General features: G+C 39.9%; 1 protein-coding gene across 1 annotated transcript in view; it reads right to left on the reverse strand.

Annotated features, from left to right (window-relative positions):
• Window positions 1–2,850: 2,850 nt before the first annotated feature.
• Window positions 2,851–26,158, reverse strand: part of LOC128531247 (probable polypeptide N-acetylgalactosaminyltransferase 8) — a 40,506-nt gene continuing 17,198 nt past the window's right edge. The window contains exons 3-11 of the mRNA XM_053505025.1: window positions 19,155–19,321; window positions 18,173–18,359; window positions 14,284–14,481; window positions 13,068–13,182; window positions 12,802–12,987; window positions 12,319–12,456; window positions 3,566–3,658; window positions 3,300–3,467; window positions 2,851–3,160 (exon numbers count right to left, since the gene is read on the reverse strand). Of these exons, the coding sequence (XP_053361000.1) occupies window positions 3,041–3,160; window positions 3,300–3,467; window positions 3,566–3,658; window positions 12,319–12,456; window positions 12,802–12,987; window positions 13,068–13,182; window positions 14,284–14,481; window positions 18,173–18,359; window positions 19,155–19,321 (1,372 nt within the window). The 3' untranslated portion in view covers window positions 2,851–3,040. The remainder of the gene's footprint in view (window positions 3,161–3,299; window positions 3,468–3,565; window positions 3,659–12,318; window positions 12,457–12,801; window positions 12,988–13,067; window positions 13,183–14,283; window positions 14,482–18,172; window positions 18,360–19,154; window positions 19,322–26,158) is intronic.

The raw sequence follows: 26,158 nt of genomic DNA on the forward strand, positions 1-26,158 counted from the left end.
TTTTGATATTTAAAACTAAACCTGACACTTCAGAAAATATTTTAAGGCACTCTATAATTTTCTTAACTTGTGTTACATCTTTAAAAAAAAATATCTATATCACCAGCAAGCTGACAACATTTGATTTCCATGTCTCTAATTTTAATGCCTTGAAAGGTGTTGTTATGTAATGCCATCGTCTGCATAACTAAAAGAAATAAAAATGGAGTCGCTGGGAATCCCTGTTTTATTCCCCGGGAGATACTAAATCTAAGTGTTTTTTCCCATGGAAGTTTAACTGAACTATTACAGTCACTATATAAAGTTTTATTGCTCTTTTAAAGTATTGACCAAAACCATATGAATATATATATACATATTAGTATATGTAACTACTATCAGCTATGTAGTCCTTGTAATCTATTAAAACTGACTATCTGTCATCTACTGTATAATTGTATCTAAACATACACTTTATTCTTTGTGCAAAAATTTGAGACAATAATTTGACATCATTAATAATTAATGTTATAGGTCTTCAATTATGAAGGAACAAGCAATCTTTATTGGGTTTAGGTATCAATGTAATTAGGCCTTGACACATAGATGAGGGAAGCCTACAAGGTTCTATATTGTAGCTTTCTTAAAAACTCAAAATAAAAATTTAGAAACACAATCTTAGTTACCTTATAAAATTCACCTGTAAGACCATCATTTCTGGGGGATTTATTATCTTTTAGCTTACTTATGTTCTTTTTCAATTTTTCTAAAGTTATATCTTGATCACAAAGTTCTTTTTGTGTTTCGTCAATACTCTGGGCACTATTTTTTTTATATAAGAAATAAATTAAGGGAATTTGACCCATTATATTAAAAGTAAATTTCTTCTATAAAGTTTAATTTTTTTTTAGGGTCTTCGGATATCTGTTCATTAATTTTAAGTTTATGAATACTATTTTGACTGAAATCTATTTTTTCTTAATTAAGAAAGTATTTGGTATTTCTTTCGTCATGTTCCAACCATTTCTGTCTAGCACGAACGCTCCCTGTGTCAAATTTTCATAAATATTGTCCAATTCTGATTGTAATTCAGTTAACATATATCAGCTTGAGTTTTACTCAGTCTTCTCATAAACAGAAATGATTTTCTTAAGTATCCTGTCTTGTCTGAATCTTTTTTCCTTAAATAATTCTTTTCCCCTTCTAATGGCCACATTACGATCCGAAATTTTGTATATATTTCTTAAATATTTGATCCTTCTTGTTTTTTTCCAAATTTACGCTTTTTACTACATTTTGTTTAAATCATTTATCGCTCAAAAGCATTTATCGCTTGATTGATTCTTTATACACACTATTAAAGTGATCATATTGTGATCTAAGAAAACTGAGGGTTTTATTTCAGTTTCTCCCACATTATTCAATAAATCAGATGAAATAAACCAAAAGTCGATCCTAGATCTCCTAGATAAATCTTTGTTATTTTAAGTGAACTGGCATCAAAGTGGATTTTCCATACAAGTTTCCATACAAGTATAAGTTTCCATACATCGCAAAAGTCTAAGTAAGATTATTGAATTCTCCATAAGTGCCTTTGAGGGGGACAGTCTTTAATCGGGTCATTTATACAACTCATTTATATTAATTTAGCATTGGTGAAAGAATTCAATAAGGCATTGATTTGAAAAAAAGAAGAGTATTTTTGTAGCTGTCATTATGGCCATATACTGTACATTACCTAAAATAATAACCTTCTCCATATATTCAACAACTAATATTATCCATCTTCCTGAATCATGAACTATGTTATTAAGGATTTTTCCTTGAAAGCATCCCATTAATATGGCAACACCAGCAGATTTGCTATTTCCGTACAACATCCATATATACTCAGCAAAAAAAGAAACGTCCTCTGATCTTCAACTGTTTTTACTTTCAGTTAACTTAATGTGTAAATATTTGTATGAACACTAAAAGAGTCAACACCATAAGACATAAACTAAAAATGTGTTCACAATGTGTTCCTGAATGAAGGGAGGCTCAAAATTAAAAGTACCAGTCAGTATCTGGTGTGGACACCAGCTGCTTGAAGTACTGCAGTGCATCTCCTCCTCATGGACTGCCTATTGCGGACAGGCTGAGCACTGATGGAGGGATTGTGTGTTCCTGGTGTGACTCGGGACAGCCTGTACCTGTCGCATAACAAGGCAGTATCATTACAGTCTTATTTCTTTACCCTCAATGATGGCTCTGACTCCAACAAAGAAAGCCTTTTTCCCTTGTTTCCATGCCTCTTCAATTTGTGGCCACAGTTTGAATTATCTTCAAATATACAAAAAAAGCGAAAAGACACTCTTATTTTGCATAGGTTATTTGTTTAATTCTCAAAGTTCGTAAAAATAACTTTTAAACGAGAGAAAAACTATTAAAATCCTTGTTCGCCTTCTCAGCGTTAGGTAGTAAGTGACATGATTTGAAAACATGATTTGACTCCTTTCGTTTGTCTTCAAGTACCTCTCATCCCGTCCCTCTAAGGCAGCTCGGCCAATCAGCTCTCTCTTGAACTGCGGGATGGCTGTGAGAGGTTACAGCATCACCCAGGATGCTGGTTACCCAGAAATCAAACTCGCAATCTCCGGATGATAGGGCGAGGACTTTATCACTGCCCCACTCGGAGGACTAGATTAAACATTTACTTGACACTGGAAAGAGTCTTCAGTGTCAGCAGTGTCAGTAAAAATCAGAGGTAGAGCTTTAACACTTATATTAATTAAGATCTTATTAATCTTATTAACTTTAGGCAGAACTGACATGATGGGTGAACAATCTACAACCTTTTAATGTAATTATAAAACATGACAAATTAAGAAACTGGATTTTTTGTTGTACAGACATTTTATACAGTAAATAGGTCATTTATAAAAACATGAGAAGTTTTTTATTATATTGAACAACCTATGTTTAGGATTCTCATATGCCTCTAGAATAACTGTAGGAATTTACAATACAAACTGTTCAACCTGTTACAGTCTTACAGAAACTGGCAGTAAATGCAAGTCTTTCAGAAGGGTTTAATAACATTTTGAATCTCCCATCGCTGTCCTGAGCACTCCTTTATAACAAGTGTGTGATGGTGTATTTCCGCACATCTGTTTGTCTTTCGGTTGCGCAGTTCACCACCCTGTAGACAACACAGCCATAATGAGTATTTATCCTAAATATGCTGTTGTTTCTATCCACACAAGTCTTTTGATTAGATTATTCGTTATCATTTTTATGATCTAATTGGTTTTTGATTAAAGTTATTTTTACTTTCAGACCTGTTTAAAGTCCCAGTAAATGCCCATATCGTTCTTCAAGGCCTCTTTGCACGAATACAAACCAGGAACCTCCCCTGTGCCAGAATCCGCCAGACACCTGTTGTCATTGTATTTGTGAGATTTGATCCCACCAACGTACAACTCACCACTTTTTCTGTAAAAGGTATTCTGTAAAAGCAAACAAAGAGATGAGTCCTTGTATATTGTGTGTGGATGTGTGCGCAGAGTGACAGGTGATGAATTTAGGTCTCGTTACACAAACTCACCTGAGGACCGTAATAGTGGCATCCATAGGCTACAGGAATATGACCTGGTACTGGACCTTGGTCCAAGCAGAGCTGTGCATCTAGATTTGTCATCTTTATGGAGGAAAATATGAGGATGAATTTTAAACAATGAATTTTTTATATATATTTTTAAATTGTTAAAATATGTAGACTTGTTTGATTTAAAAAATTTGTATTTAAATTGGAAACTATTCTTGAATACATCTCAATGACAAAAAAGTTTGTAATATTTAAAAAGCAGAAAAAAAGTCAGACGCTCCCTATAGAAATAAAGCTTCAGACTTAATTCCTTCCATTACCATTATTAGATTAGATTAAATTAGATTCAACTTTATTGTCATTACACATGTACAAGTACATGGCAACGAAATGCAGTTTAGGGGTGTTCCTTGGATATTAAAATGAGGGGCGCACTAGCGGGGAATACAGACATGACAGGTGGGGCGCAATGAACGAGAGGGAATTAGTGGAAAATAATAGGAAAGTACATATTCTTATTCTTGCTTTTCTTTATTGACAAAGATTGGACACCCGAAACAAAAAATCAAATGCAAAGAAATGGATCATTAATACAACTAAATTAACATAACATCAGAGAAAAGTGGAACCATAGTGCAACAATAACGGTTTAACATTGGCATGTTAATTGCAGAGGAACAATACTGTATATAAGGAAACATTCGGTATTATGTATGTAATTTCATTTATTCCAATGTGTATGCTGATGTTTCTGTATTTAATATATATATATATATATATATATATATATATATATATATATTTTTTTTTTTTTTTTTTTTTTTTATCAGGCAGTACTAGTCTGGCATTTCTAGTTTTCAGTGTGGCAACAAAGTTCCTTTTTGATCCTTCAGGCGCTGAACAAAAGGGAAGATCAATATCGTTCTACGCTTTTTGTTTGTGTGACATTTTGCGATGATCCCTAAATCATTCGTTGTGCCGTAGAGAATAATGGTGTTTATGCTTTTAAACATGTATAATTTAAGGCGGATGTAGCTTAAAGACAATGTAGAGAGGAAATATATGTGGGTATCTTATTTGCGGGTTTATTTACGCAGCTATTGAATTTGGAGATGCAAATATAAAACTAACTTTACTGCTGTCACAAACCGAGTCAGTAGCATACTGTATGTAGTGAGCACTATCAGCCTAATCAACCAAAAAGCCAGCCGAAAAAAAAATATGATGAAGCCTATGTTGCGCTTGGATTCATGGTGGAGATGGGGGGCGCAGAGGAGAGACCCGTGTGTGTTTTGTGTCTTAAAGTTCAAGTAGGCTTTATTGTCACTTCAATCATATACAGTTAGTACACAGTGAAACGAAACAACGTTCCTCCAGGACCAAGGTGCTACAAACAACATAAATTTACAACATAAATCAACAGAAAAACTAAACTAGCTAACTAAGAGGCCTAGTTAGCTGGCTTGTAGAGACAAGACAGATTGACCTAACATAAATTACAACATTAATTAACAAAAACTAACCGCTTAAACCGCTGGCAGCAGACAGCATGAGACCGAACGAAGTAGGAAGACACTTAGAGACAACACACCCCAGTCACGTTAATAAGCCACTCGACTTCTTTGAAAGAAAGATAAGTGATGAAGTAAGCCTGTTATATCAATTGCATGTGTACTTTATCTGTTTTGAACTTGGTGTTATTTGATTTTTTTGGTTTAAGGAATTGATTTTTCAATAAATAGTAAACTTGGCCGATTTCGTTATCATTTTGTTGTCAAGTGGGGCTTAAAATGTCTCTCACCCCCTTAAGTGGGGAATGACAGAAAATGTTTGAGAACCACTGGTCTAACCAGAAGTGCAATAAGCAAAAAGTAAAAGGTAAAATTCTAAGTACACTTAAAATGGATATGTGCAGGGAGAAGCTAGGGGTAATTATTACAGAAGGATTTTATGTGAGCATAATATACAGATTGCTAGTAACTATTATTATAAATTTACAATGGATGAACAGTATATACAAGTTGCTATTAACTGTAGTCAGGAATTTGCAAATAGATATAAACATGATATACAGGTTGCTATTTTCTATAGACAGAAATTTACAAGCAGACATGTACAGATATACTGTATACACAATCAGAAGTTTACAAACAGATTGTGCATGGATATTTGTTTCTTCAAACAGGTATGTACATTGTAGTGCAGTCCACATTAAATAGTGTAATGGTAATGGGAAGAGTATAGGAGTGTGTGAGGGGTGGGCAGGTGTCAGTGGGGGGGGGCAGAGTTCAATAAGGAGACAGCTCTGGGAAAGAAACTGTTCCTCAGACTGCTGGTTCTTGACCTGGCACACCTGAAGCGCCTACCAGAAGGCAGAAGAGAAAACAGTTTGTGGGCGGGTTGAGAGTAATCCTTAAGAATACTGCATGCTCGACGATGCTCTTTCTTTTGAATGTCTTCAATGGCTGGAAGTGGAGTCCCTATAATAGGCTGGGCAGTTTTCACCACCCGCTGCAGTGCCTTACGCTCAGCAACAAAGTGACCAGGCTAGAGGTGTTGGTGGACCAGGATAAGTTCTCTGAAATGTGGGTCCCCAGGAACTTAAAAGATGAGACAGGCTCAACAGCCATCCTGTTGATATGAATGAGTTCATGTGAACCTCTGCTTACTTTCCTGAAGTCCACAATAAGCTCCTTGGTCTTATTGGTGTTAAGAAGCAGATTATTGTCCATGCACCAAGTGGCCAGGTGCTTGATCTCATTGTGCATAAACAAGCTTTAGCTAGTCCAGAATGCAGCAGCGAGAGTCCTCACTAGAACCAGAAGATACGAGCACATCACACCTATCTTATGTACACTTCAATGGCTCCCTGTGAAATTTTCGCATTGATTTTAAAATACTACTTTTGACATATAAAGCATTAAATGGTCTCGCACCACAGTATCTAAATGGACTGCTAGTGTCTTACGATCCGCCACGCCTACTTCGATCAAAGAATGCAGGCTGCTTATCAGTACCGCGTATTATGAAAACAGCTGGGGGCAGAGCTTTTTCTTACAAAGCCCCAAAATTATGGAATAGTCTTCCAAATAGTAATCGGTTAAAAACCTATTTATTTATTCAAGCATTTTTATAAATAGATTTGCCTTAGGTAAATGAGCAGATCTGGGGGACTTATGGACGTAGAGTATTATGGTGAACTGGTATGTTTAGATGCTGTCTTCCCCACTCTCATTGATCACTCACGTTTGTTGACGGTGAGGTGATTGGTTGCTTTACATCTCAGGGAGCCCTCATGTCTGTGTTTCCTTCTAGCTCTCCCTTTTAGTTATGCTGTCATAGTTAGTCCTGCCGGGGCTCTGCTTGCACTCTACAGTTAATATACATTTACATTATACATTATATGACTGTGACCATACCTAACTGTTATCTCTTCTCTTCTGCTCTCTCTCCCGCTCTTTTTCTTCCCTCTTTCTCCTTCCCTCTCTCTGTCGAGCTACACATGTCGTTCCTGAGCTACCAGTGATCCAGACTTCCTCTGCCCTCTGGACCTGTCTGACCCATCTTGGTGCCCCGCTTCTGGTTGGAGATCTCGTCACATGGATGCCCCGTGTGTCTTTTTGGGATGTGTCTCATCTCTGGGGATGGTTCTCTCTACCTAGAAGACGGTTCTGGCCTCGACTAGTGTTTCTCGGAGGACTTGACCGTTCGATCGTTTAGGACTGGAACTTCATACAAGTCTACCTAAGTTTTCAATAACTAACTGGACTCCATATTAACATCAACTAATGTTTCTGTTATGCTAAACTGCCTGCCAACTAACACACAGTATGAATGCAGATCAATTCCTGCTCTCTGTTTCACCCAAATGAGGATGGGTTCTCTGTTGAGTCTGGTTCCTCTCAAGGTTTCTTCCTACTACCATCTCAGGGAGTTTTTTCTTGCCACTGTCGCCCTGGGCCTGCTCACCAGGGACTATCTGACCATTTTGATTCATACACATTCAAATTACATACAAACTTAGATAATTATTTTGATTGTGTAAAGCTTCTTTGGGACAATGCCAATTGTTAAAAGCGCTATACAAATAAAATTAAAATAAATTGAATCTCCTCCCTGTAGGCAATCTCATCTTTGTTGCTCATGAGGCCGATGGTATTGTCTGCAAACTTGATGTTGTTAGTTCCATACACAGGCCTGCAGTAGTGGGTAAAGAGGGAGTAAAGGAAGGCGCTTAGCACTGGTGGTACGCCAGTGTTGAGCGTGACAGTAGTGGAACAGATGTGGCCTGACCTAACATGATGGGGTCTGTCGGTCAAAAAGTCCATAATCCATTTACAAAGTGAGGTGTTAATATTCAGATCTCTAAGTTTGGTTATTTACTTAAAGGATAAAACAGTATTAAATGCTGAGCTAAAGTCAACAAACAACATTCGTGCATAGGTGTTTTTACTGTCCAAGTGTGTAAGTACAGAGTGCAGTGCTATGAAGACTGCATCATCTGTGCTCCTGTTGGCACGGTAAGCAAACTGGTGTGGGTCTAGTGAGGATTGGAAAGAGTCCTTTAGGTGTGTCAGGACCAACCGCTCAAAGCACTTTATAATGATGGGTGTGAGTGCTACGGGGCAGTAGTCATTCAGGCACGTTGCGCTAGAGTGTTTCGACACTGGCTCAATTGAGGTGGATTTAAAGCATGCTGGAACAGCTGCTTGGGCAAGGGACATGTTAAAAATGTCTGTAAATACTCCAGCGAGCTGCTCTGCACATGCCCTCAGTACGCGCCCATGGATACCGTCTGGTCCAGGAGCCTTGCGCAAGTTGATCTACGTTGTAGACGTCAGAGTGGTCGGGTGAGGAGGCGATCTTGGTGACATTTTCTTTATTGTCTTTCTCAAAGCGAGTATAAAAGTCATTAGGCTCATTCAGAAAGAAGACATTAGTGGCTGTGGGGGTGGAGTGACTAGGTTTGTAGTTGCTGATGGCCTGGATGCCCTGCCAGATACGTCAAGGGTCAGAGTTTAAAAAGTGCCCCTCTAGCTTTAGTTTGTAGCAGTGTTTGGCCTTTTTGATGTCCCTTTTCAGATTAGCCCTGGAAGTGCTGTAGGCCTGTGCATCACCTGATCTAAAGGCAGTGTTGCGTGCCTTCAGTAAGAGACGCACCTCCTTGTTCATCCATGGCTTCTGATTTGGGTATGTGGTGATCTGCTTCTGGATTGTGACACTGTCTATGTTCATGTGAGAGCCACAGGTGGCCTGAGTAGCAAACATTTTGATGGTCTTTACTGATGGCTTCACACGGTTGATGAGGGGTGAGTACTTAGGGGTGAGGAACAAAGAAAGGTGATCTGATTGTCCCAAGTGGGGGAGGGGGTCCACATTATAGGCTTCCGCCATGTTTGTCTGTACATGGTCTAAAGTTTTGTTTCCTCTGGTGTGACAGAAAATGTTCTGGTGAAATTTAGGAAGTACTTTCTTTAAGTTGGAGTGATTAAAGTCCTGTGTAACAATAAAAGCAGCCTCTGGGTGAAGAGTTTGTTGTTTGCTGATTGCCACATGAAGTTTGTTTATAGCAAGCTTGGCATCAGCATTGGGAGGAATATAAGTGGCAGTTATAATAGTGGAAGTGTTCTCCCGTTGCAGATAAAACGGCCTACACGTAACCTTTAGAAACTCTAGGTTAGCTGAGCAGTGTCTCCCAATACTAAAAGAGTTTGTGCACCAAGCATTATTAACATAAATGCACAATCCTCCACCTCTGGTCTTACCGGAGTCATCCACCGTTCTGTCTGCCGGAATGTGTGGTGCTCAGCTAGAGCAATAGCATTGTCCGATATATCGCTGTTTAGCCATGTTTCAGTAAAAATCATAACATTGCAGTTCCAGAGTCTCTTACTGCGGTTGATGCGGAGTCGAATCACGTTAATTTTGTTCATCAGTGACTGTACATTGGCGAGGAAAATGCTGAATAAAGAGAGCCGATGTGGTGTTAGCCTTAGCTTAGCTCTTAGTCCTCCGCGCTTCCCCCATCTTTGTTTACAGTCTCGACACCGCCTTCGAGCACTTCCGCCCGGCCGGATAGGATGCACAGCCTTAAATGGTCTGGCCATCTCAGAAACGAGTCGAAGATTATTGATAAAACTGTCGGGAATGTACAAACCAATATCCAAAAGCTCCTGTTTGGTGTATGGTGTAAGAGCACTACTGTTCTGCACGAACAGACCCGAGATGAGCAAGTAAAATACGGCAAAACTGCAGAAATTTGAGAGACACTGAGCCTTGCGATGTGTACGCGCCGCCATCTTGGTCTTAATCATAGTCTTAATTATGGCTCTACGTCTAAGTGACAAACCCTGAAAAAAACTTTCTTCATGTCAATATTTGACCAGATTTGCATATTTGCAGTACATCCTTTAAAACAAAACATTACAGCCTTATTCAATAAACATTTCATATTTAATATTGGGTAAATGGTTCATATAATTTGCCCTTAAGATTTACAAAGAAAACGTGTGAATAAAGTTTTATTTAAATAGTTTTTTTTATTCTCCTGCCAAGATCAGATAAAAAGGAGGAGTATAACTGGAAATAGAAGTTTTGTATAATGCGATTGACGACAACGAACAGCAAAACCAAAAAAGTCTGTGACTGTTAATTAATTAAAATATATATAAATATAAAGTATATATAAAGTATAAATTAAAACCCTTTTCAAATTATTGTATTTAAATAGTCTTGGCATAAAAGTTAAGTTCAGTCTTTATTCATCACACAAACATTACTGCACAGTGAAATTCTTTATTCTTCACATATCCCAGCTTCTTGTAGGCAAGAGTCAGAGCGACACGCCTAGAGCAGAGAGGGTTAAGGGCCTTGCTCAAGGGCCCAACAGCGGCAACCTGGCGGAGCTGGGGCTTGAACCACCCATCTTCCGATCCGTAACTCAGAACCTTAACACACTGAGCCACCACTGTCCCCATTCACGAAAAAAGATTCATGAAAAGGTTTTTGATTGAATTAATCCTAATTTATTACAAAAATCTATTATGTTTATCTTATATGTTTATTATGGTAAATACTATCAATTTCTTTTTCAACTTGTAAAAACTAGCTGGGAGCATGATGAAAGAAAATGGCTGTCCTGTATCCTAATAATAATAATTCAATTCAATTCAATTCAATTTTATTTGTATAGCGCTTTTAACGATTTACATCATCACAAAGCAGCTTTACACAATATACACAAATAATAATCCTAATTTCGGAAAATCCTTGAATCAAAGTTCACAGTCCAATACAGTGGAAAAGAGCTTTGAGACAAAATGCTGTTACGTTTGACATAAATTACATTTATTTCCTTAGGCGTGGTTTCAGTTTTTGGTCACATATGACACATGTCAAAGGCATGTAAGATTCACTTTGTCGGACTTGGAACTTGTTTCTAATATCTGTACTATATTTGCATAAAAATGTACAGTAAAAAAATATTTACAGTGGCATGAAAAAATAAGCCTTTTTTCAATTTCATGGTTGTCTGCATAAATTGATCATAAAATATTTTCAGTCACAAATAGTAACAAAAACATGGTTTTTAAAGATAAAACAAACAGTTACAGTATGATCTTTTATGCCTTAAGTGAACACAGCTATTAAACATACAATGTGATGGTGGAAAAGTAAGTGAAACAGTGTTTTAATAATTGGTTGTACTGTAACACCATTGGCAGCAATAACCTCAAGAAAGTGCTTTCTGTACAGTAACTGTGGAATTGGGCCTGCACAATGTTCAGGAGGAATTTTGGATAATTCTTCCTTTACAGAAGTGTAAGGACACAACCTCACCTAAACTCAGCGATATTTTTAGGATGTTTGGTGTGAACAGACCTCCTGAGGTCATTCAACAGTAGGCAGATTTTGTGCCTGTGCCATTCTGTTGTAGAATTATTTCGTTGTTTCGGGTCCATGTCCTGCTGCATTACCCAGCTTCTTCTGGGATTCAGCTTGCAGATAGTCAGCCTGACATTATCATGTATGATGCCTTGATTAACTTGGGACTTAATTTTCCCCTCCACAACAACTCAATAGGGTTCAGATCCGGGGACTGTGCTGGCCGCTCCATTACAGTCAGAAAGTGTGTGAATTGCACACTGACACTGACTCAGAAGCCTAGTTACAACCCCCCCCCCCGGCTGGTGTTCACGGAGGACATAAAAGATCATGACTGTGTGTTTTATCAGCTTGAAGATTTTGTTTTTGTTTATATCTGTGACTTTACAGAAAATCAGATGACACTTCATGACCAATTTTTGCAGACAACCAGAAAATTGAAAACCTTTTCCTTTGTCATTGCCATGTTTCTTATGTTTTCTCACCTGTTAGTGAATAGGTTTGGATGCTTATCAAATGTATTCACATATTAACCATTAGAAAATTAGGGTTACTTTGCATGTTATCATTTACTTAATGCCAGTCATGAAGTATGCACTGTGCATCTGCAACCGAAACATGGCATGACATAGACTAAGTGGAGGAGGAAAAAGAGCAGAAATATAGTGAAAAATAGAAAAATAAGAAAAATAAGTTTGTGGTGCTATTCATCAAGACATTTCTTCTTTTAACATGGAATTAATTTTGTTAAAGCAATTCATTTGTATCACAACTGATTCCTGGTAATAATACATTTAATTTTACAGGATAGTTTAATTATTAAGCTTGATATTATAACATTATTATTATATTAGAAAATGAAGACTTACTCCTCCATAGGCCAACAGGTTGGTCCAGCTGTCTAGTTTGGGATAAACATTCTCCACGTACCACTTGAATGGTTTACACCCTAGTTTCTCTCTGAGTTTCTTTCTTTCTGACGTGTCCCCGATATCAATGCCATGACCCTGAAAAAAAAAAGAAAAAAAATGACCTCACTGTATTAACCTTAACATATTTTTTTTTTTTGCTTTCTGATTGAAATCACAGGTTTAGACCAGAGAACTCTTTCTAAAACTCTTATATCTTATATATCCAGTTTATTCTGGGATTCATTAGTTTAGTTAGTTTAGTTTATTTATATAGCACATTTAGAAAACAACCATGGTTTACCAAAGTGCTTCACAATGTCAAAAGAAATTCTGGAGAGAGTGTAACATTCGGTCTCCTTTCTGCCACAGAAAGAAGCTTCAGTCCTTGCATTTCTGCAATGTAGTTGTGTGGTAATGTTTGTACCCAGTGTATGCACTCACTTTAAGGGGAAGGTTCCAGGCTATGTTAACATGATGCTTGTACTCATCCATCCAGATGTCAGCCACCCGCAGTGCGTTCCTCTTCATGGCTATGCTCAGGTCAGGCATGTATGGTTTGTGGGCTCTCTCTATGTGAGCGATCTTGGAGCACGGCACTATCTCGATGCTCCCACCACACGTCCATACCTAAAGACAAACCCAGATCAGCTTTTACTTTAAAATGGTATTAAATGTGAAACGACAACATTAAGCTTTACAAATCTCACCCGGATACCAAGCTCTACGTTTTCTCCACCGTAAACCTCCATGTCTCCGTCCAGGCTGCCAATCTCACCTAGAAAAGCTCTGTCGGCAACCAGGATTCCCATAACAGACGGAGACCTTGAGGAGAGGAAAGATGTTTTCTCATGAGTATGTCATGCCCCAATAATCTTATATATGAAAAAAATTATGAATTCTTACTTCTAATTGGTCATAGTGTGTGTGAGGGGCGTTCAAGTCAAAAGGGGAGTTGTGATGCAATTTCTTATGCATGAAGGCATAAAACCAGTTATGACACTGTAATTAATGGTGCAAACATTTTAAAGAAGGCCTTGTGTCTGGCCGAGGTGACTTAGAGCCCACTGCAGTCATTTCTGTGAACATTCCGCGAGTGGAACGGCTGATCCTTAAAAATCAACAGATAACTTCTCACTAACTTGCAGAAGAGACTCATCTGTCTGTGGAAACTGTATCATTCACCAACACCACTTGCACATTGAAGGAAAACCACTGGGAGTTATTGCCACATCTCATTAAGAAGTTCCTGGGAGGCCAGCATTTCAGACATGAAGCAGGCAGTCCCATCGTGGCTCTGTCAAACTAAGAAAACTTTCTCTCTTGATGGTGTTCAAGCACTAGTGAAACTCTGGGATGAGTGCATTAGTGTAGCAGGGAATTATATAGAGAATTAAAGGAAATTTTACTCTCAAACTGTTCTGTATTTCTGCACAGTCGAAACTTCTGGTTTGACTTGACATTCTCTTAAATTTTCTTAACCTATTGCCCACAGTATTAATGTGCTCTGCACCTGTACCTGTAGCACAGCTGCTTTTTTTTCTTATTTGGAGGGATGTATCATCCCACATTTCATCAATCTGCAAATTAATTTTTGTTTCTTGACAAATGACAGGCTAATTTTCTATGTAACAAATTTTGATGAGAAAACATTCACAAAATGTTTTTTTTTTGCCATGTTTAATGTAAATAGTTAACATATACAGTATGTAATGTAAATAATTATTATATTTAGTGTCATTTGACATTTTTCAGGAATTTAGGATAAATAGATTTTTCCATTTGTCCTTCAACATATAGTAACTAAATTATTCAGTACTTTCATCAGTGCTATGATTCTTATTACTACAGTAAATGTGTATGACAAAATAACTTTAGAAAAAATCTATTTGTTAAACATCTACGACTCGATGTCAGTCTACTCACTTTCCAGGACTTGAAGGATCATTCAGTTTGTACCACTCATTATTGAAACCCTCGTACATACACCACAGCGCCCAGTCAAAGGCATGAGCAGCAGGAGCGTATCGAACCACTTCTAGGTTGTAATAATTGACTCGGTCAAACACAGGAGAGACGACGACTGTTCTGTCTGCCTTGATCCGTGCCAGCATTGGCTCTGCCCTGGGGACATTAATGCAAAATAATATATACAATATGTAAGTATCTGTTTATGTAGGGTGCAAAATATTGCCACAAGCTTTCTTTGTAAAATGGAATTTCCATGGATGCACATTGGCATTTTAACAGTCTGATCAGAAGCACTGATGGCCATTGAGCAAGGCCATTGACACACTAGGTCTTTCGGCTGCTCCCGTCAAGGGGTCGCCACAGTGGACCATCTTTTGTCAAAAGTCAAAAGTTTCATGGTCTTTCCTCATTTTAATTTCTTTTTACACTGTAAAGCAATGCTAACGGCGCCAGAATATACAATGATCTTCTTTGAATAGTTGATATTGAGTTGTGTCTGCGACTTAAAGCCTTCATAACAGCTCTAATCTGATGTGCTGTTTGTTAATTGGTTATTTCTGAGGCTCTAAGTAACTCTAAACGAACTAAATAAAGTTTTGGTCTTGCTTTCCTGGGACGGTCTTCATGAGAGCCAGTTTCATCATGGTGCTTGATGGATTTTGCAAATGCACTTGACAATAATATTCTTGCAACAATTGTTTGAGAACAGCTGATGTTCCTGTCTTAAAGTAAATAACTGACTGTTGTTGTAGTTGTTTTTGTTTTTACTGAATCACCTAATACCACATGTATTCCATACTGTACATACAGTGTACAACAGCATAAAAGCATGCTTTTTACAGTTCTAACAATAAAATGAAAAAGAACAATAAATGATTTGTGTCTGCCTATTATTTACTTAAAGGATAAAAAGACTGGGTTAAGTTCATGTTAAAACCTGAGTCATGTTTGCTTCCACAGTGTTTGACTGCCATAATTATACTATTAATATTATTCCAAGTTTGGCACATTGATAACGACAGGGAAATGGCCTAAAAGGTTTCTTCAGCTCCAACCACTTTTTCTGTAGGGTAGCTGTTGGTCTAAAGCGTATCCTTTAAGTACTTTGAGCGTGGAGAACATTTTATTTTAGCATGACAATTGGACCTCCTTTGTGGCTATCTACATTGGATCTTTTAATTATTAGTAGTAGTAGTAAGAGTATTGTGTGTGTGTGTGTATATATATATATATATATATATATATATTTTTTTTTTTTTTTCACACAAGGGACGACTTCCCATTCTGAAAAAATAGTCGAACCTTTAAGTGGTAAAATGTGCACTTCCTTAAATTAACACTACGCTCCAAAAGTGTCTAAATGTCCAACTTTACAACAGAAATAGATGGAAAAAAAGGTTTTGGTCTTCATAGCTAGATTTTTTTCTGCAAGGGGTTAGTTTTTAAGTAACTTATCAGTTAAAATTATATTAAGCCATAAGTCAAACCGCTAGTTGTCTGCTATGCATCATCTTTAGCTGACCAGCCACCTGAAATCATTGTAGTGTAATTGTGTAGGAGTTGACATGGGATGACGTGCAGGGTATGAATGACGGAGTTTAATCAAATGCAAAGTATTGTCAACATATACAGTAAATTAATGGGAGCCACTCTATTTAAACTGGGCTAAAACTAAGCTTATGGTAACTGAGGTACGTAGGATTGTTGCAACCAACAGCCAGGCTCTGGGGCTCACTCCATCCATTAACCCCTATATGGATTAACCAGTGGTTAATGCGGGGAAGCTGGAGACTCCATTAAACTAAATAAACCTCTCTTTCCCTAATTCTTTTTTATTCGTCTAATCAGTTCATTATTAGCATCAGACAATCTGGAATGTCAACTTGCAGCTTAAAGGATTCTGCGAGATTCTGTTATAGAAAATAAATCAACATCTTCTCATGCCATAATGGCATCTTCAAGAGCTTACACAGTTGAGCTTCAAACTGCCCTTTCAGAAAACCCATGGATGACTCCAGGTGACACAAAGGGTTTGTCCAGATACCCTTCCTGACGCACTCCTCTCATTTTCATTAAGGGTGCAACCCCAATTACTAAGGATTGCTTGGCTAGGATTTTTTATTCTGCCTTTTATTCTACATTTCTTCAATAAAGTTAATGGTTTAACTCTCTCCAGGTTTAACCCTGTGAAGCCCACTGTTGCAGAATTACAACATCACTTTTAACAATTCTAAAAAAAGGCCAGCAAATGTTTTTTTTAAAACCACATTAACATATTTAATGGGTCTTATTGTTTGTCCTCACAATGCTTATTGGATAGAAAAAGTGTTTATAGGTCTGGTCATCTTGCCATGAACTTACTCTACCTACAAACTTCGCTTTGAGCGGATCTCCATTTTTTGCATGACTGGATTTGTCAAGATTTAAGTAAGTAAAATTCCTTAAATATTTTTTGTGTGTGTTTATTACAATGTCTAGAACACAAACATATATAGTTATATTAGAAAACATTAATTAAATTTGATTCAGAGCTTATTATGTCTATGCTGTAATTCTACAACGTTGGGTCAGAGTGGTAGCCTGTTGCATTGTTCAGGGACAGTTGTGAATGTGAACCTGTTAGTGCTCTAGGGGGGATACATGTGTCTCTTTTAGTATGATAAGTAGAGAACATAACAGGCCACAGTACTGTTTGAATGTAGTGGAATTTTGATTAGCATTTGCATTGAAATTGTAATACCTTGATGGATAATACTCCACCCTTGACACATGCTCTACCACCCTGTCTATTTTTTGTTTATCTGCTACAATATAAGACCGATATGTGTTATTCACATATTTATTTACATTTTCCCCAAACTTTTTTAGGTTCAGAATGCCCCTAGTGCAAAAAGGTCATCTATTCAGTGTGCAGGATGTGATTGCTGCAGTCCAAAATGGAGAAAGCGATTTTGAAATACAGTAGATTCAGATTACACTGATGCAAGTGACTCAGAGAATGAAGATGCAGATAAAATTGTCAAACAAAACTACCAACCCACTGACTGCTCAACCAATGATGATGTGGACATCAAGCCCCAACCAAAAAAAACACACCATGGCCTGTGACAGGTTTCTGTCTTTTCTGGTTCAGAAATCACCAATGACGCTACCTCCCTTCTCACCCTACTGGCGTACTTCCAAAAGTTTGTGACAGAAGATATGATTGAGGCTCTGACAAGAAACACAAATGAGTACAGCTTGCAAAAAAATGGAACATCTGTAAACACCAATAATAAGGAAATTAAGAAGATGCTTGGCATGTACCTGAAGATGGGCCTAATGCAAATGTATGGTGTTCGTATGTGTTGGGAGACAGACACACGGTACACCTGTTTCTGATGTGATGTCCCGCAACAGATTCCAACTCTGTTAACTTCATTACACTCTATAAACAACTTAACTGTGTCAGAGATGGAAAAGAAGGACAAACTCTGGAAACTCAGACCATGGCTAAACTGAATGTACGCAAAGACATTATTGCACATTTCCCAGTAAAGACGAAGAGAAGACGCTGCAGACACTGCAATAATGGATGCACAAACACACTGTGTAGCAAGTACAATGTTTGCCTGTGCTTCTTAGATGAAAAGAATCGTCTTAGGGATTATCAATGCAAGTAAACACAGACTTTCACATTCAAACCACGCTGAATATGGCCAAATATCTTTTTCCAAATATTTTTATGAATAAATGCTTAATCCAATTCCAGTACCTGCTTAATGCAGGCCAATACTAACTCTTCTAAAATAGTGGAAAATTTTTGTTGTTTGTTGTATATAAATTGAGTTGTTTTCATACTCACCACATCACATGGACCTCTATATGTGCATCCAAAATGGCCACAACATCACCAGTAGCGGCGTGCCAACCAGAGACGCGAGCTTGGGCGAGGCCCTTTTGTCGATCGTGTCTCACCCGGACGATTTTCAGCTGAGGATGCTGCTTCTGTGTGGTGGCAACGTAGAAATCAAGACTCTCTTTTAGGTCCTCTGTGTAAAAGTAGTATAATAATTAAGGCGATGTGGCATTAGCAAAGTGTGATTAGTATTCATAAATTGCTGTTATCCAGAAGTGACCTGTGTTGTTACAAAGAGACTATGTGGTTCTGTATTTATTCTATAGTAAATCTGATTCTGGATCACAAATGTTTAGGTCATTTGGTCTAATTTGACTCATATTTGAGATTATTAATTAATTCTTAATTCTTTTATTAATTAAAGTCATCGCCACATTTATTTTAGGTGATGAATTGAACATGCTCTGTTGTGCCACAAGAGGAACAAAATAAACAGTGATGTAATGTGATGCAAAATGAAGCTACTGTTGTTAGGGGGAGCTTAAAGGTTGATTTAAAGGTGGCAGGTTCAAACACCATCACCACCAAATTTGTGGTGAGCAAGGCCCTTAACTCTCAACTGCCCAGATGTATAATGAGATAAATATGTAAGTTGCTCTGGATAAGGGCATCTGCCAAATGCTGAAATGTAAACCTGAAGTTGGGTACTTTTTTGGGGGGGGAACTCTACCTTGATGGTCAACACAAATCGGGGAAGCTGGAGACTCCATTAAACTAAATAAACCTCTCTTTTCCTAATTCTTTTTTATTCGTCTAATCAGTTCATTATTAGCATCGGACAATCTGGAATGTCAACTTGCAGCTTAAAGGATTCTGCGAGATTCTGTTATAGAAAATAAATCAACATCTTCTCATCAACTAACACTAATCACATCAAATTCAGGTATAAACATGTCATGAATCTAACCGAAGATTGGGTTTAACAAACCGAAAGTGCTGTGATCATCCACCAGTATAATCTCCTTGAGCAGGTGAGCAGGCGTTCTGTGAATGATGCTGTGTATGGCTCTCTTTAAAATCGACAGAGCCTCGTTCAGGAAGATCAGAATAACGCTGAGTGACGGGAGCTGCTCCGGATACACCTTCTTAGCACACCTGAATAGTAAAACAAACAAAAAGAAGGCTACATTGAAGGAAAACTATAGAAGGTCTGATTGCTGTATATACTGTGTTTTAGAGGAGTGTGGTAAAGGAAACATGGTACTGTACAGTATACTCTCAATCTCTTATGCTGCCCAGGGTTGTAGGAGGCCTGGAACCTATCCCATGGGACCTGGGACACGAGGCGGGTTACACCCTGGACAGGGTGCATCCATCACAGGGCACACACTACACGCATACACTTATTCAGACCCTACAGGCAATTGGCTGTAAATATGTACAGTATGGTTTATGGCAGAAAATCCTGGACTTTGAGTCTGAAAATAAGGGCATTGGTTTTGTGCATATGGGCACATGACGCTACTTTGTGCATGACCAGCCATTTTGTCTAACACTAACCATACACCTTGTTCTGCCAGCCTCAGGTTCCGTATATTTTCGTGACGCAGTATTAAAGTAAACCAATAGAGACATGTGACTGTATTTATTAACTTTAAATATTTACCCATACAAAAATAAAGATTAATTGGGCTTACATTACCCACCAGCCAAACCACCTACATGCTCTCCAGCAGCTCCATGTACTGTAGAGTAGGGGCGTAACACAGAACTCTGGGCCCTGTACTGTACATAAGCACTTTCAGTGGGCCTACTTCCCTGATTGATTCATACTGTATCTCTCATACTTCGTTACAGACTTAGAAGGCTCCTCCCATCATTGGATTGGGGCCTTGGGTAGTCAGTCGATCATACCCAACTACAACACCCTTACTACGAGGGCAGTAAAATTATTTACACACAACCCAGAAAAAAATTACAATATTTGCAAAGAGAGTGATTCAAAAGGTGCTTTAGTGGCTTGTCGAATGTGGACATTCATATTGCCAAAGCTCAGAATTAAACTTAAATTAATAGGTAAAAAAAAACACAAAAAAAGCAAATACAATAATAATAATAATAATAATAAATATATGTAAATAATAATAATAAATGCAGAAAGAGCGGCCAAATAATGTGACTGAATTATTGATGCAAAGGAATAGGATAAGTAAAAAAAAAAAAAAAATCTCTCTCTCTCTTGCGTGTGATTCTTTCTTTGCCTTTAATTGTTCTTATGAGTATGAGTAACTTGAATAACTGTACATATTTACTCTTTGGATAACACTATATTACTGCCCTCACTTACACGTTTAATGGCCCAGCTGGTGTGTAACTTACAGTATGCTGCATCCTGTACATGCATTTGAATTTAGATTTATTGTATTATGTAATTTAGTGATTTTCTATACTTACAAAGGTAAGAACAAAGTTCTTACATCTGGAAATGTCTTTTTTTTTTGTATATTTAGTTTCGAGCTCATTTTTATAATGTACACTATGGCGCTAATGGTACCCTGCAATGACCTAGCACCCCATTGAGGTGTATGCTCGTCTCCTGCCTCCACAGTGTGTCAAACCCTGGTCTGATCTCTAAAATTTTAGCTTTTTGTGATTTCTCCTGCCTTGTATTCCATGTTGTTTACATGTCTATTCAAGCACATGGCGTTTGTTTTGATCCTTCGCCATGTGCCTGTGTCATCACCACTATCCCGACTTCCTCCTTACTATTCTATCAAGATGATTTCACTCACCCGTTCCCCTTGTTTTCATTGTAATCATTCACTCTATTTATATCCCCTTGTCTGTTGTCCTGTGTCAGATCTTTGTTCCATGTCGCCAGCGGTCTGCCTGTTTCATGTCCTGGCCAGCTCGGTGTACTGTATGTTGCTCCTTTATTTTGGCTCCAAGTCAGTATCCTACAGGGGTAGCTCAATGGTTAAGGTATTGGACTACGGTTTGGAAGATCCCAGGTTCAAGCCCCACAATCACCAACTTGCCACTGTTGGGCCCTTGAGCAAGGCCCTTAACCCTCAACTGCTCAGATGTACGTATAATGAGATAAAAATGTAAGTCGCTCTGGATAAGAGCGTCTGCCTAAATGTATCCTCCAGTTTTGCCCCTCTCTCTTTCTGTTTGATTTTGTCTTTTTGCATCCAGGCCAGGTCCTGTTTTTTTTTTTAGTTTGCGCTGTTCTGCAGGTTCTCGTCCCGAGGCCGGCATGCTCTCGCTCTTCTTCGCGGCCGTGCAGTTCAGCGGACTTCAGCTCTGTCCCTGCCCTCTGCTGTCTGCTGAAGGAACTACAGCCACGTCACGTAGTCAAGGCCTTTTTTCCTCTTCGGAGTGTTTTTTTTTTTTTTCGGGGGGTTTTGACGTTAGCGCTTCTTTGTTTTTGCTCAAAGGAGAACAGTTCAGTTTGTTTCTGTTTTTGTTTTGTTTTTGTTCTTTAAGTTTTTTTTGTTGTTTTTTTGTCTGAATCAAGGCATCCTGTCAACAAATAAAGAACCTTGAAGGAGACCTGCATTTTTGTCCATTCTGATTCTCTGACAGAACGATCTGACCAGCATGGACGCAGCAGGTCCAGACCACATCAGATCAGCGGTGGCCCAACAGGGGGTGCTCCTAGGCCAGCATGAGACCCGCTTGACCAGCACCACGAGAGAAGTCGAGTTCCTCGCCAACCAAGTGGCAGACCTCGCTGCTCGCCTCCAGGAACTCCAGCGAGAGAGCACCCAAGCAGGCTCTACCCACCTCTCCTTACGTCATGAGCAGGAAACCTGCTTCACCTCCCTATGATAGGGACCCCAACTCCTGGAGGACCTCATCGACCTGGCACTCCGCATCAAGGCTCGTCTCTGTCGCCAGCACCAGCGCCAGATGGTCCGCACCTCTAGCAGCGTGAAGGGTTCCCACTCTCCCTCACCGACCGTTGTCCTGCCAGAACTTGAACCCATGCAGCTGGGACGCCTCCGTCTAACGCCCCAGGAGAAACAATTGCGCCTGACCAGGGGCCTGTGCCTCTATTGTGGAAAGCCATGCCACTTTGCCGCAGCCTGCCCAGCAAAAGCCAAGGCTCACCAGTGAAGCGGGGGATCCTGGTGAGCGCTATTCCTTTTCACAATCCCCCTCCTCTCGCACTCTTTTATCTGTTTTAGTTCAGTACAGGGAGACTTCAGAGTCATGCTCGGCCTTGGTTGATTTAGAGGCGGAGGGTAATTTTATGGACAGCTCTGTACGGGCAAGTTATTCACAAGTTCTGACGCGTATCTTTCTTGTTACACTTGGTAACTCACGACTCAAAGTCCGTTGAATTCTTTGTCTCTTGTTTTATTTTCAACATTAAAGTTCAACAGTTCTTGTAGTTTTCTTGCATAAATCCACTGTGGTTGCGACAACTCGTATTGTATCCTGTAGCTTACGGTCTTAAATTATTGTTACAACAACCTATTTGCTGTATCCTTTTGATTATAATATTACGGTAGATTGCGGTTACAACAGCCTGTTTGCTGTGTGTTTTAGCTTACGGTCACTACTACCGTGCGTGATAGACATGCAGCTACACAACTATGTCACCGTGCAACTTATGATTATTATACTAAATGCTTAACTAATGAACTTAATGCTTAACTAATAAAATAGAAACAAACAACAAATTATTTATAAAAATGAAATATGGCTCTTACAAACTCGATAGCTGCACGATTGGGTATTCCAGCCATTCCCTTGCCTGAACCTATCCCTGTCCGATCTCTAAATGGGTCCTTAATTATTACTGTCTCTCATCAGACACACAAGGTTAGTCTAGTGGTCTCAGGCAATCACAGAGAGGAGACCACGTTGTACCTTCTGGACTCTCCCAGTGCTTCTATAGTGTTGGGACACCCCTGGTTGGTACAACATGGCCCTCACGTTGATTGGTCTAGAAATTCTGTCTTGTCTTGGAGCCAAAATTGTCTTGCTTCTTGTCTTGGTCCTGCCCCTTTTTCTGATTCTGTTTGTCCTGTGCTTCAGGTGGAGGTTGCTGATCTGTCTGGGGTTCCTGCGTAGTACCACGACCTGCGTCTGGTGTTTAGCAAGTCCCGGCCATGTCCTTGCCTCCTCACCGCCCTTACGACTGTGCCGTTGAGCTCCTCCCAGGCACTTCTCCGCCCAAGGGTCACTTATGTTTTCTTTCAGGTTCGGAAAGAGAGGCCATGGACACATATATTAACGAGTCCCTCAGAGCCAGCCTCATCCGTCCCTCCTTCTCTCCTGCGGGTGCAGGGTTCTTCTTTGTCAAGAAGAGAGATGGTTCCCTGCGTCCTTGTATTGATTATCATGGGTTAAATGACATTACTGTTAAGAACAGGTACACCCTCCCTCTTATGTCTTCAGCTTTCGAACTCTTGTAGGGAGCCAAGGTCTTCACCAAGCTTGACCTGCGCAACGCTTACCACCTTATCCGTATTCGGGAGGGAGATGAGTGAAAGACAGCTTTTAACACACCCACGGGACACTTTAAATATTGAGTGCTTCTGTTTGGCCCGATCAACGCCCCTGCTGTCTTCCAGGCCCTGGTCAATGATGTGCTGAGAGACATGGTATATCAATTTGTCTTTGTGTACCAAGATGACATTCTGATATTTTCTCTCTCTTTGCAGGTACACACTTAGCATGTCCGCCAGGTGTTGCAACGGCAACAAACTATTCGTGAAAGCAGAAAAGTGCGTGTTCCATGCTAGGTCAGTTTCGTTTTTGGGGTTCGTGATTTCGGCGGGTGAGATCAGAGCTGACCCTGCTAAAATAGGGACGGTAGCGGAGTGGCCAACTCCTGACTATCTGAAGGTTCTGCAGCGGTTCTTGGGGTTCACCAACTTTTATCGGCGCTTTATCCGGAACTTCAGTCAGATGCCTGCACCCTTAACAGCGCTCACCTCTTTTAAGGTACTGTTTGAATGGGCTAATACGGCCCAGGAGGCCTTTGATAAATTAAATTCCCCGTTTGTCTCTGCTCCTAGTCTACTCCAGATCCTGAACGACAGTTTATTGTTGAGGTGGACGCTTCTGATGTTGGAGTAAGTGCGGTCCTGTCACAACGCTCTCTTCGGGATAGAAGAGTGCATCCGTGCGCCTTCTTTTCCCACCGCCTGAGCCCCACTGAGTGGAACTATGACATAAGTAATCGGGAGCTGTTGGCAGTCAGACTGGCTTTGGGTGAGCGGCGTCACTGGCTGGAGGGCGCAGTTCAACCATTCATGGTCTGGACCGACCACAAAAATCTAGAATGCATCAATTCAGCCAGGAGACTAAATTCTAGACAGGCCCACTGGTCCCTTTTCTTTAGCCGTTTTTACTTTACTCTCTCCTACAGGCCTGGGTCAAAAAACACAAAGCCAAACTCCCATTCTCGCCTGTCTGAGACCCCCGAGCGGGTGGTCTCTATTGACACCATCCTGCCCAAAGGCATGGTGGTGGCCGCACTCTTATGGGATGTCGAGAGGGAGGGTCGGGAGGCCCTGTGTAAGTGCCGCATACCCAGAGGGGTTCCAAAATGCAAACTGTATGTCCCCTTGATACTGCGCTCCAAGGTCATCCAGTGGGGTCACTCATCCAGACTAGTTTGTCACCCAGGAGTTCTGAGATCGCTGGCCTCCATCCGTCAGCGATTTTGGTGGCCCTCCATGACAAGGGATGACAGGCAGTTCGTGGCAGCTTGCTCAGTTTGCGCCCAGAACAAGAGTTCATCTTCGCCTCCCGTTGGTGGTGGTTGTCTAAGTATTCTGGATTCATGGTTTTCCGGTTGACATGGTCTCCAATAGGGGCCCACAGTTTGTCTCTTGATTTTGGAAGGAATTTTGCAGACAGATCGGGGCCTTAACGAGTCTGTCATCTGGATTCAAGCCCCACACTAATGGGCAGTCTGAGCGGACTAACCAGGATTTGTACCATGCTCTCTGCTGCCTGGCATCCTATAATCCGACTTCCTGGTGTCAACAGCTATCCTGGGTAGAGTATGCCCATAATTATCTACCAGTTTCTGCCACAGGTATGTCACCATTTCAGTGTTCTGTTGGCTATCAACCCTTCCCTTTACAGAACCCCCGAAGCGGCGGTCCCGTCTGCCTTGGCTTTCGTTCAACGTTGCCGGTGCATCTGGAGAAAAAGCTAAGGAGGCCTTGGCCCAGGCTAGTAGATGGACCAAAGCTGCGGCCCATCGCCGGACTCGTGCCCCTAACTATGTTTGTGGTCAAAGAGTATGGCTTCCTACTGTAACAGGCGTTGCCTAGTTACGGGCTTCCAGCCAGCGGGGGCGCTGTGGGGACCGTATCTGTAAATTTGATAAAAGAGGAAGTGAGGCTGGGGCTAAGTAGCAGCAGCCATATTACAGCCGAAAGCTAATGTTTATGGTAAAGCTAAATGCTGAGAGCTATAAGCTATTTATGTAAACCCGAGTGCGGGATAGTTTTTCCAATGCGCATGTGAGTATGTTTTGGTTTGTTTTGCTTGTATATATGTATGAAGCCCACCGGGGCACGTATATCTTACTGTTGTGCTTTTTGTACACTCAAAAGGGTTTTTTGTTTTTGTTTTGTTTGTGTCTGTGTGTTTCTCGGGGGCTGGTGCATGTCGTCTGTCCTCCGGGATTGAACACATCAGGGGCAGTGCGCATGCGGTGCCGAGGGCTCGGCTGCTCCTGCACCGCCATTAATGGGACGTCACTCTCGCTGAGGACATCGTACTCGGAGCGGGACGTTTTCCGGTTTCATTTTGCATTTATGGAGGGAATATAGAGAAAGGACTCTAATCTCCTAATAGATTATTCCCTGGGTGAATGTGATGTGAGTGGCCGGCGTGTGTATGATGTACAGCACAATATTAAATGTAAATACATTTGAATATATATCATTGATATCTCTGGTGGTCCTTATATACTTCCTGATTTGTTTAAAATAAATTGTGGCAAGTTTGTTACAC

Source organism: Clarias gariepinus, chromosome 10, assembly GCF_024256425.1.
Source record: "Clarias gariepinus isolate MV-2021 ecotype Netherlands chromosome 10, CGAR_prim_01v2, whole genome shotgun sequence".
Lineage (NCBI taxonomy): Eukaryota > Metazoa > Chordata > Actinopteri > Siluriformes > Clariidae > Clarias > Clarias gariepinus.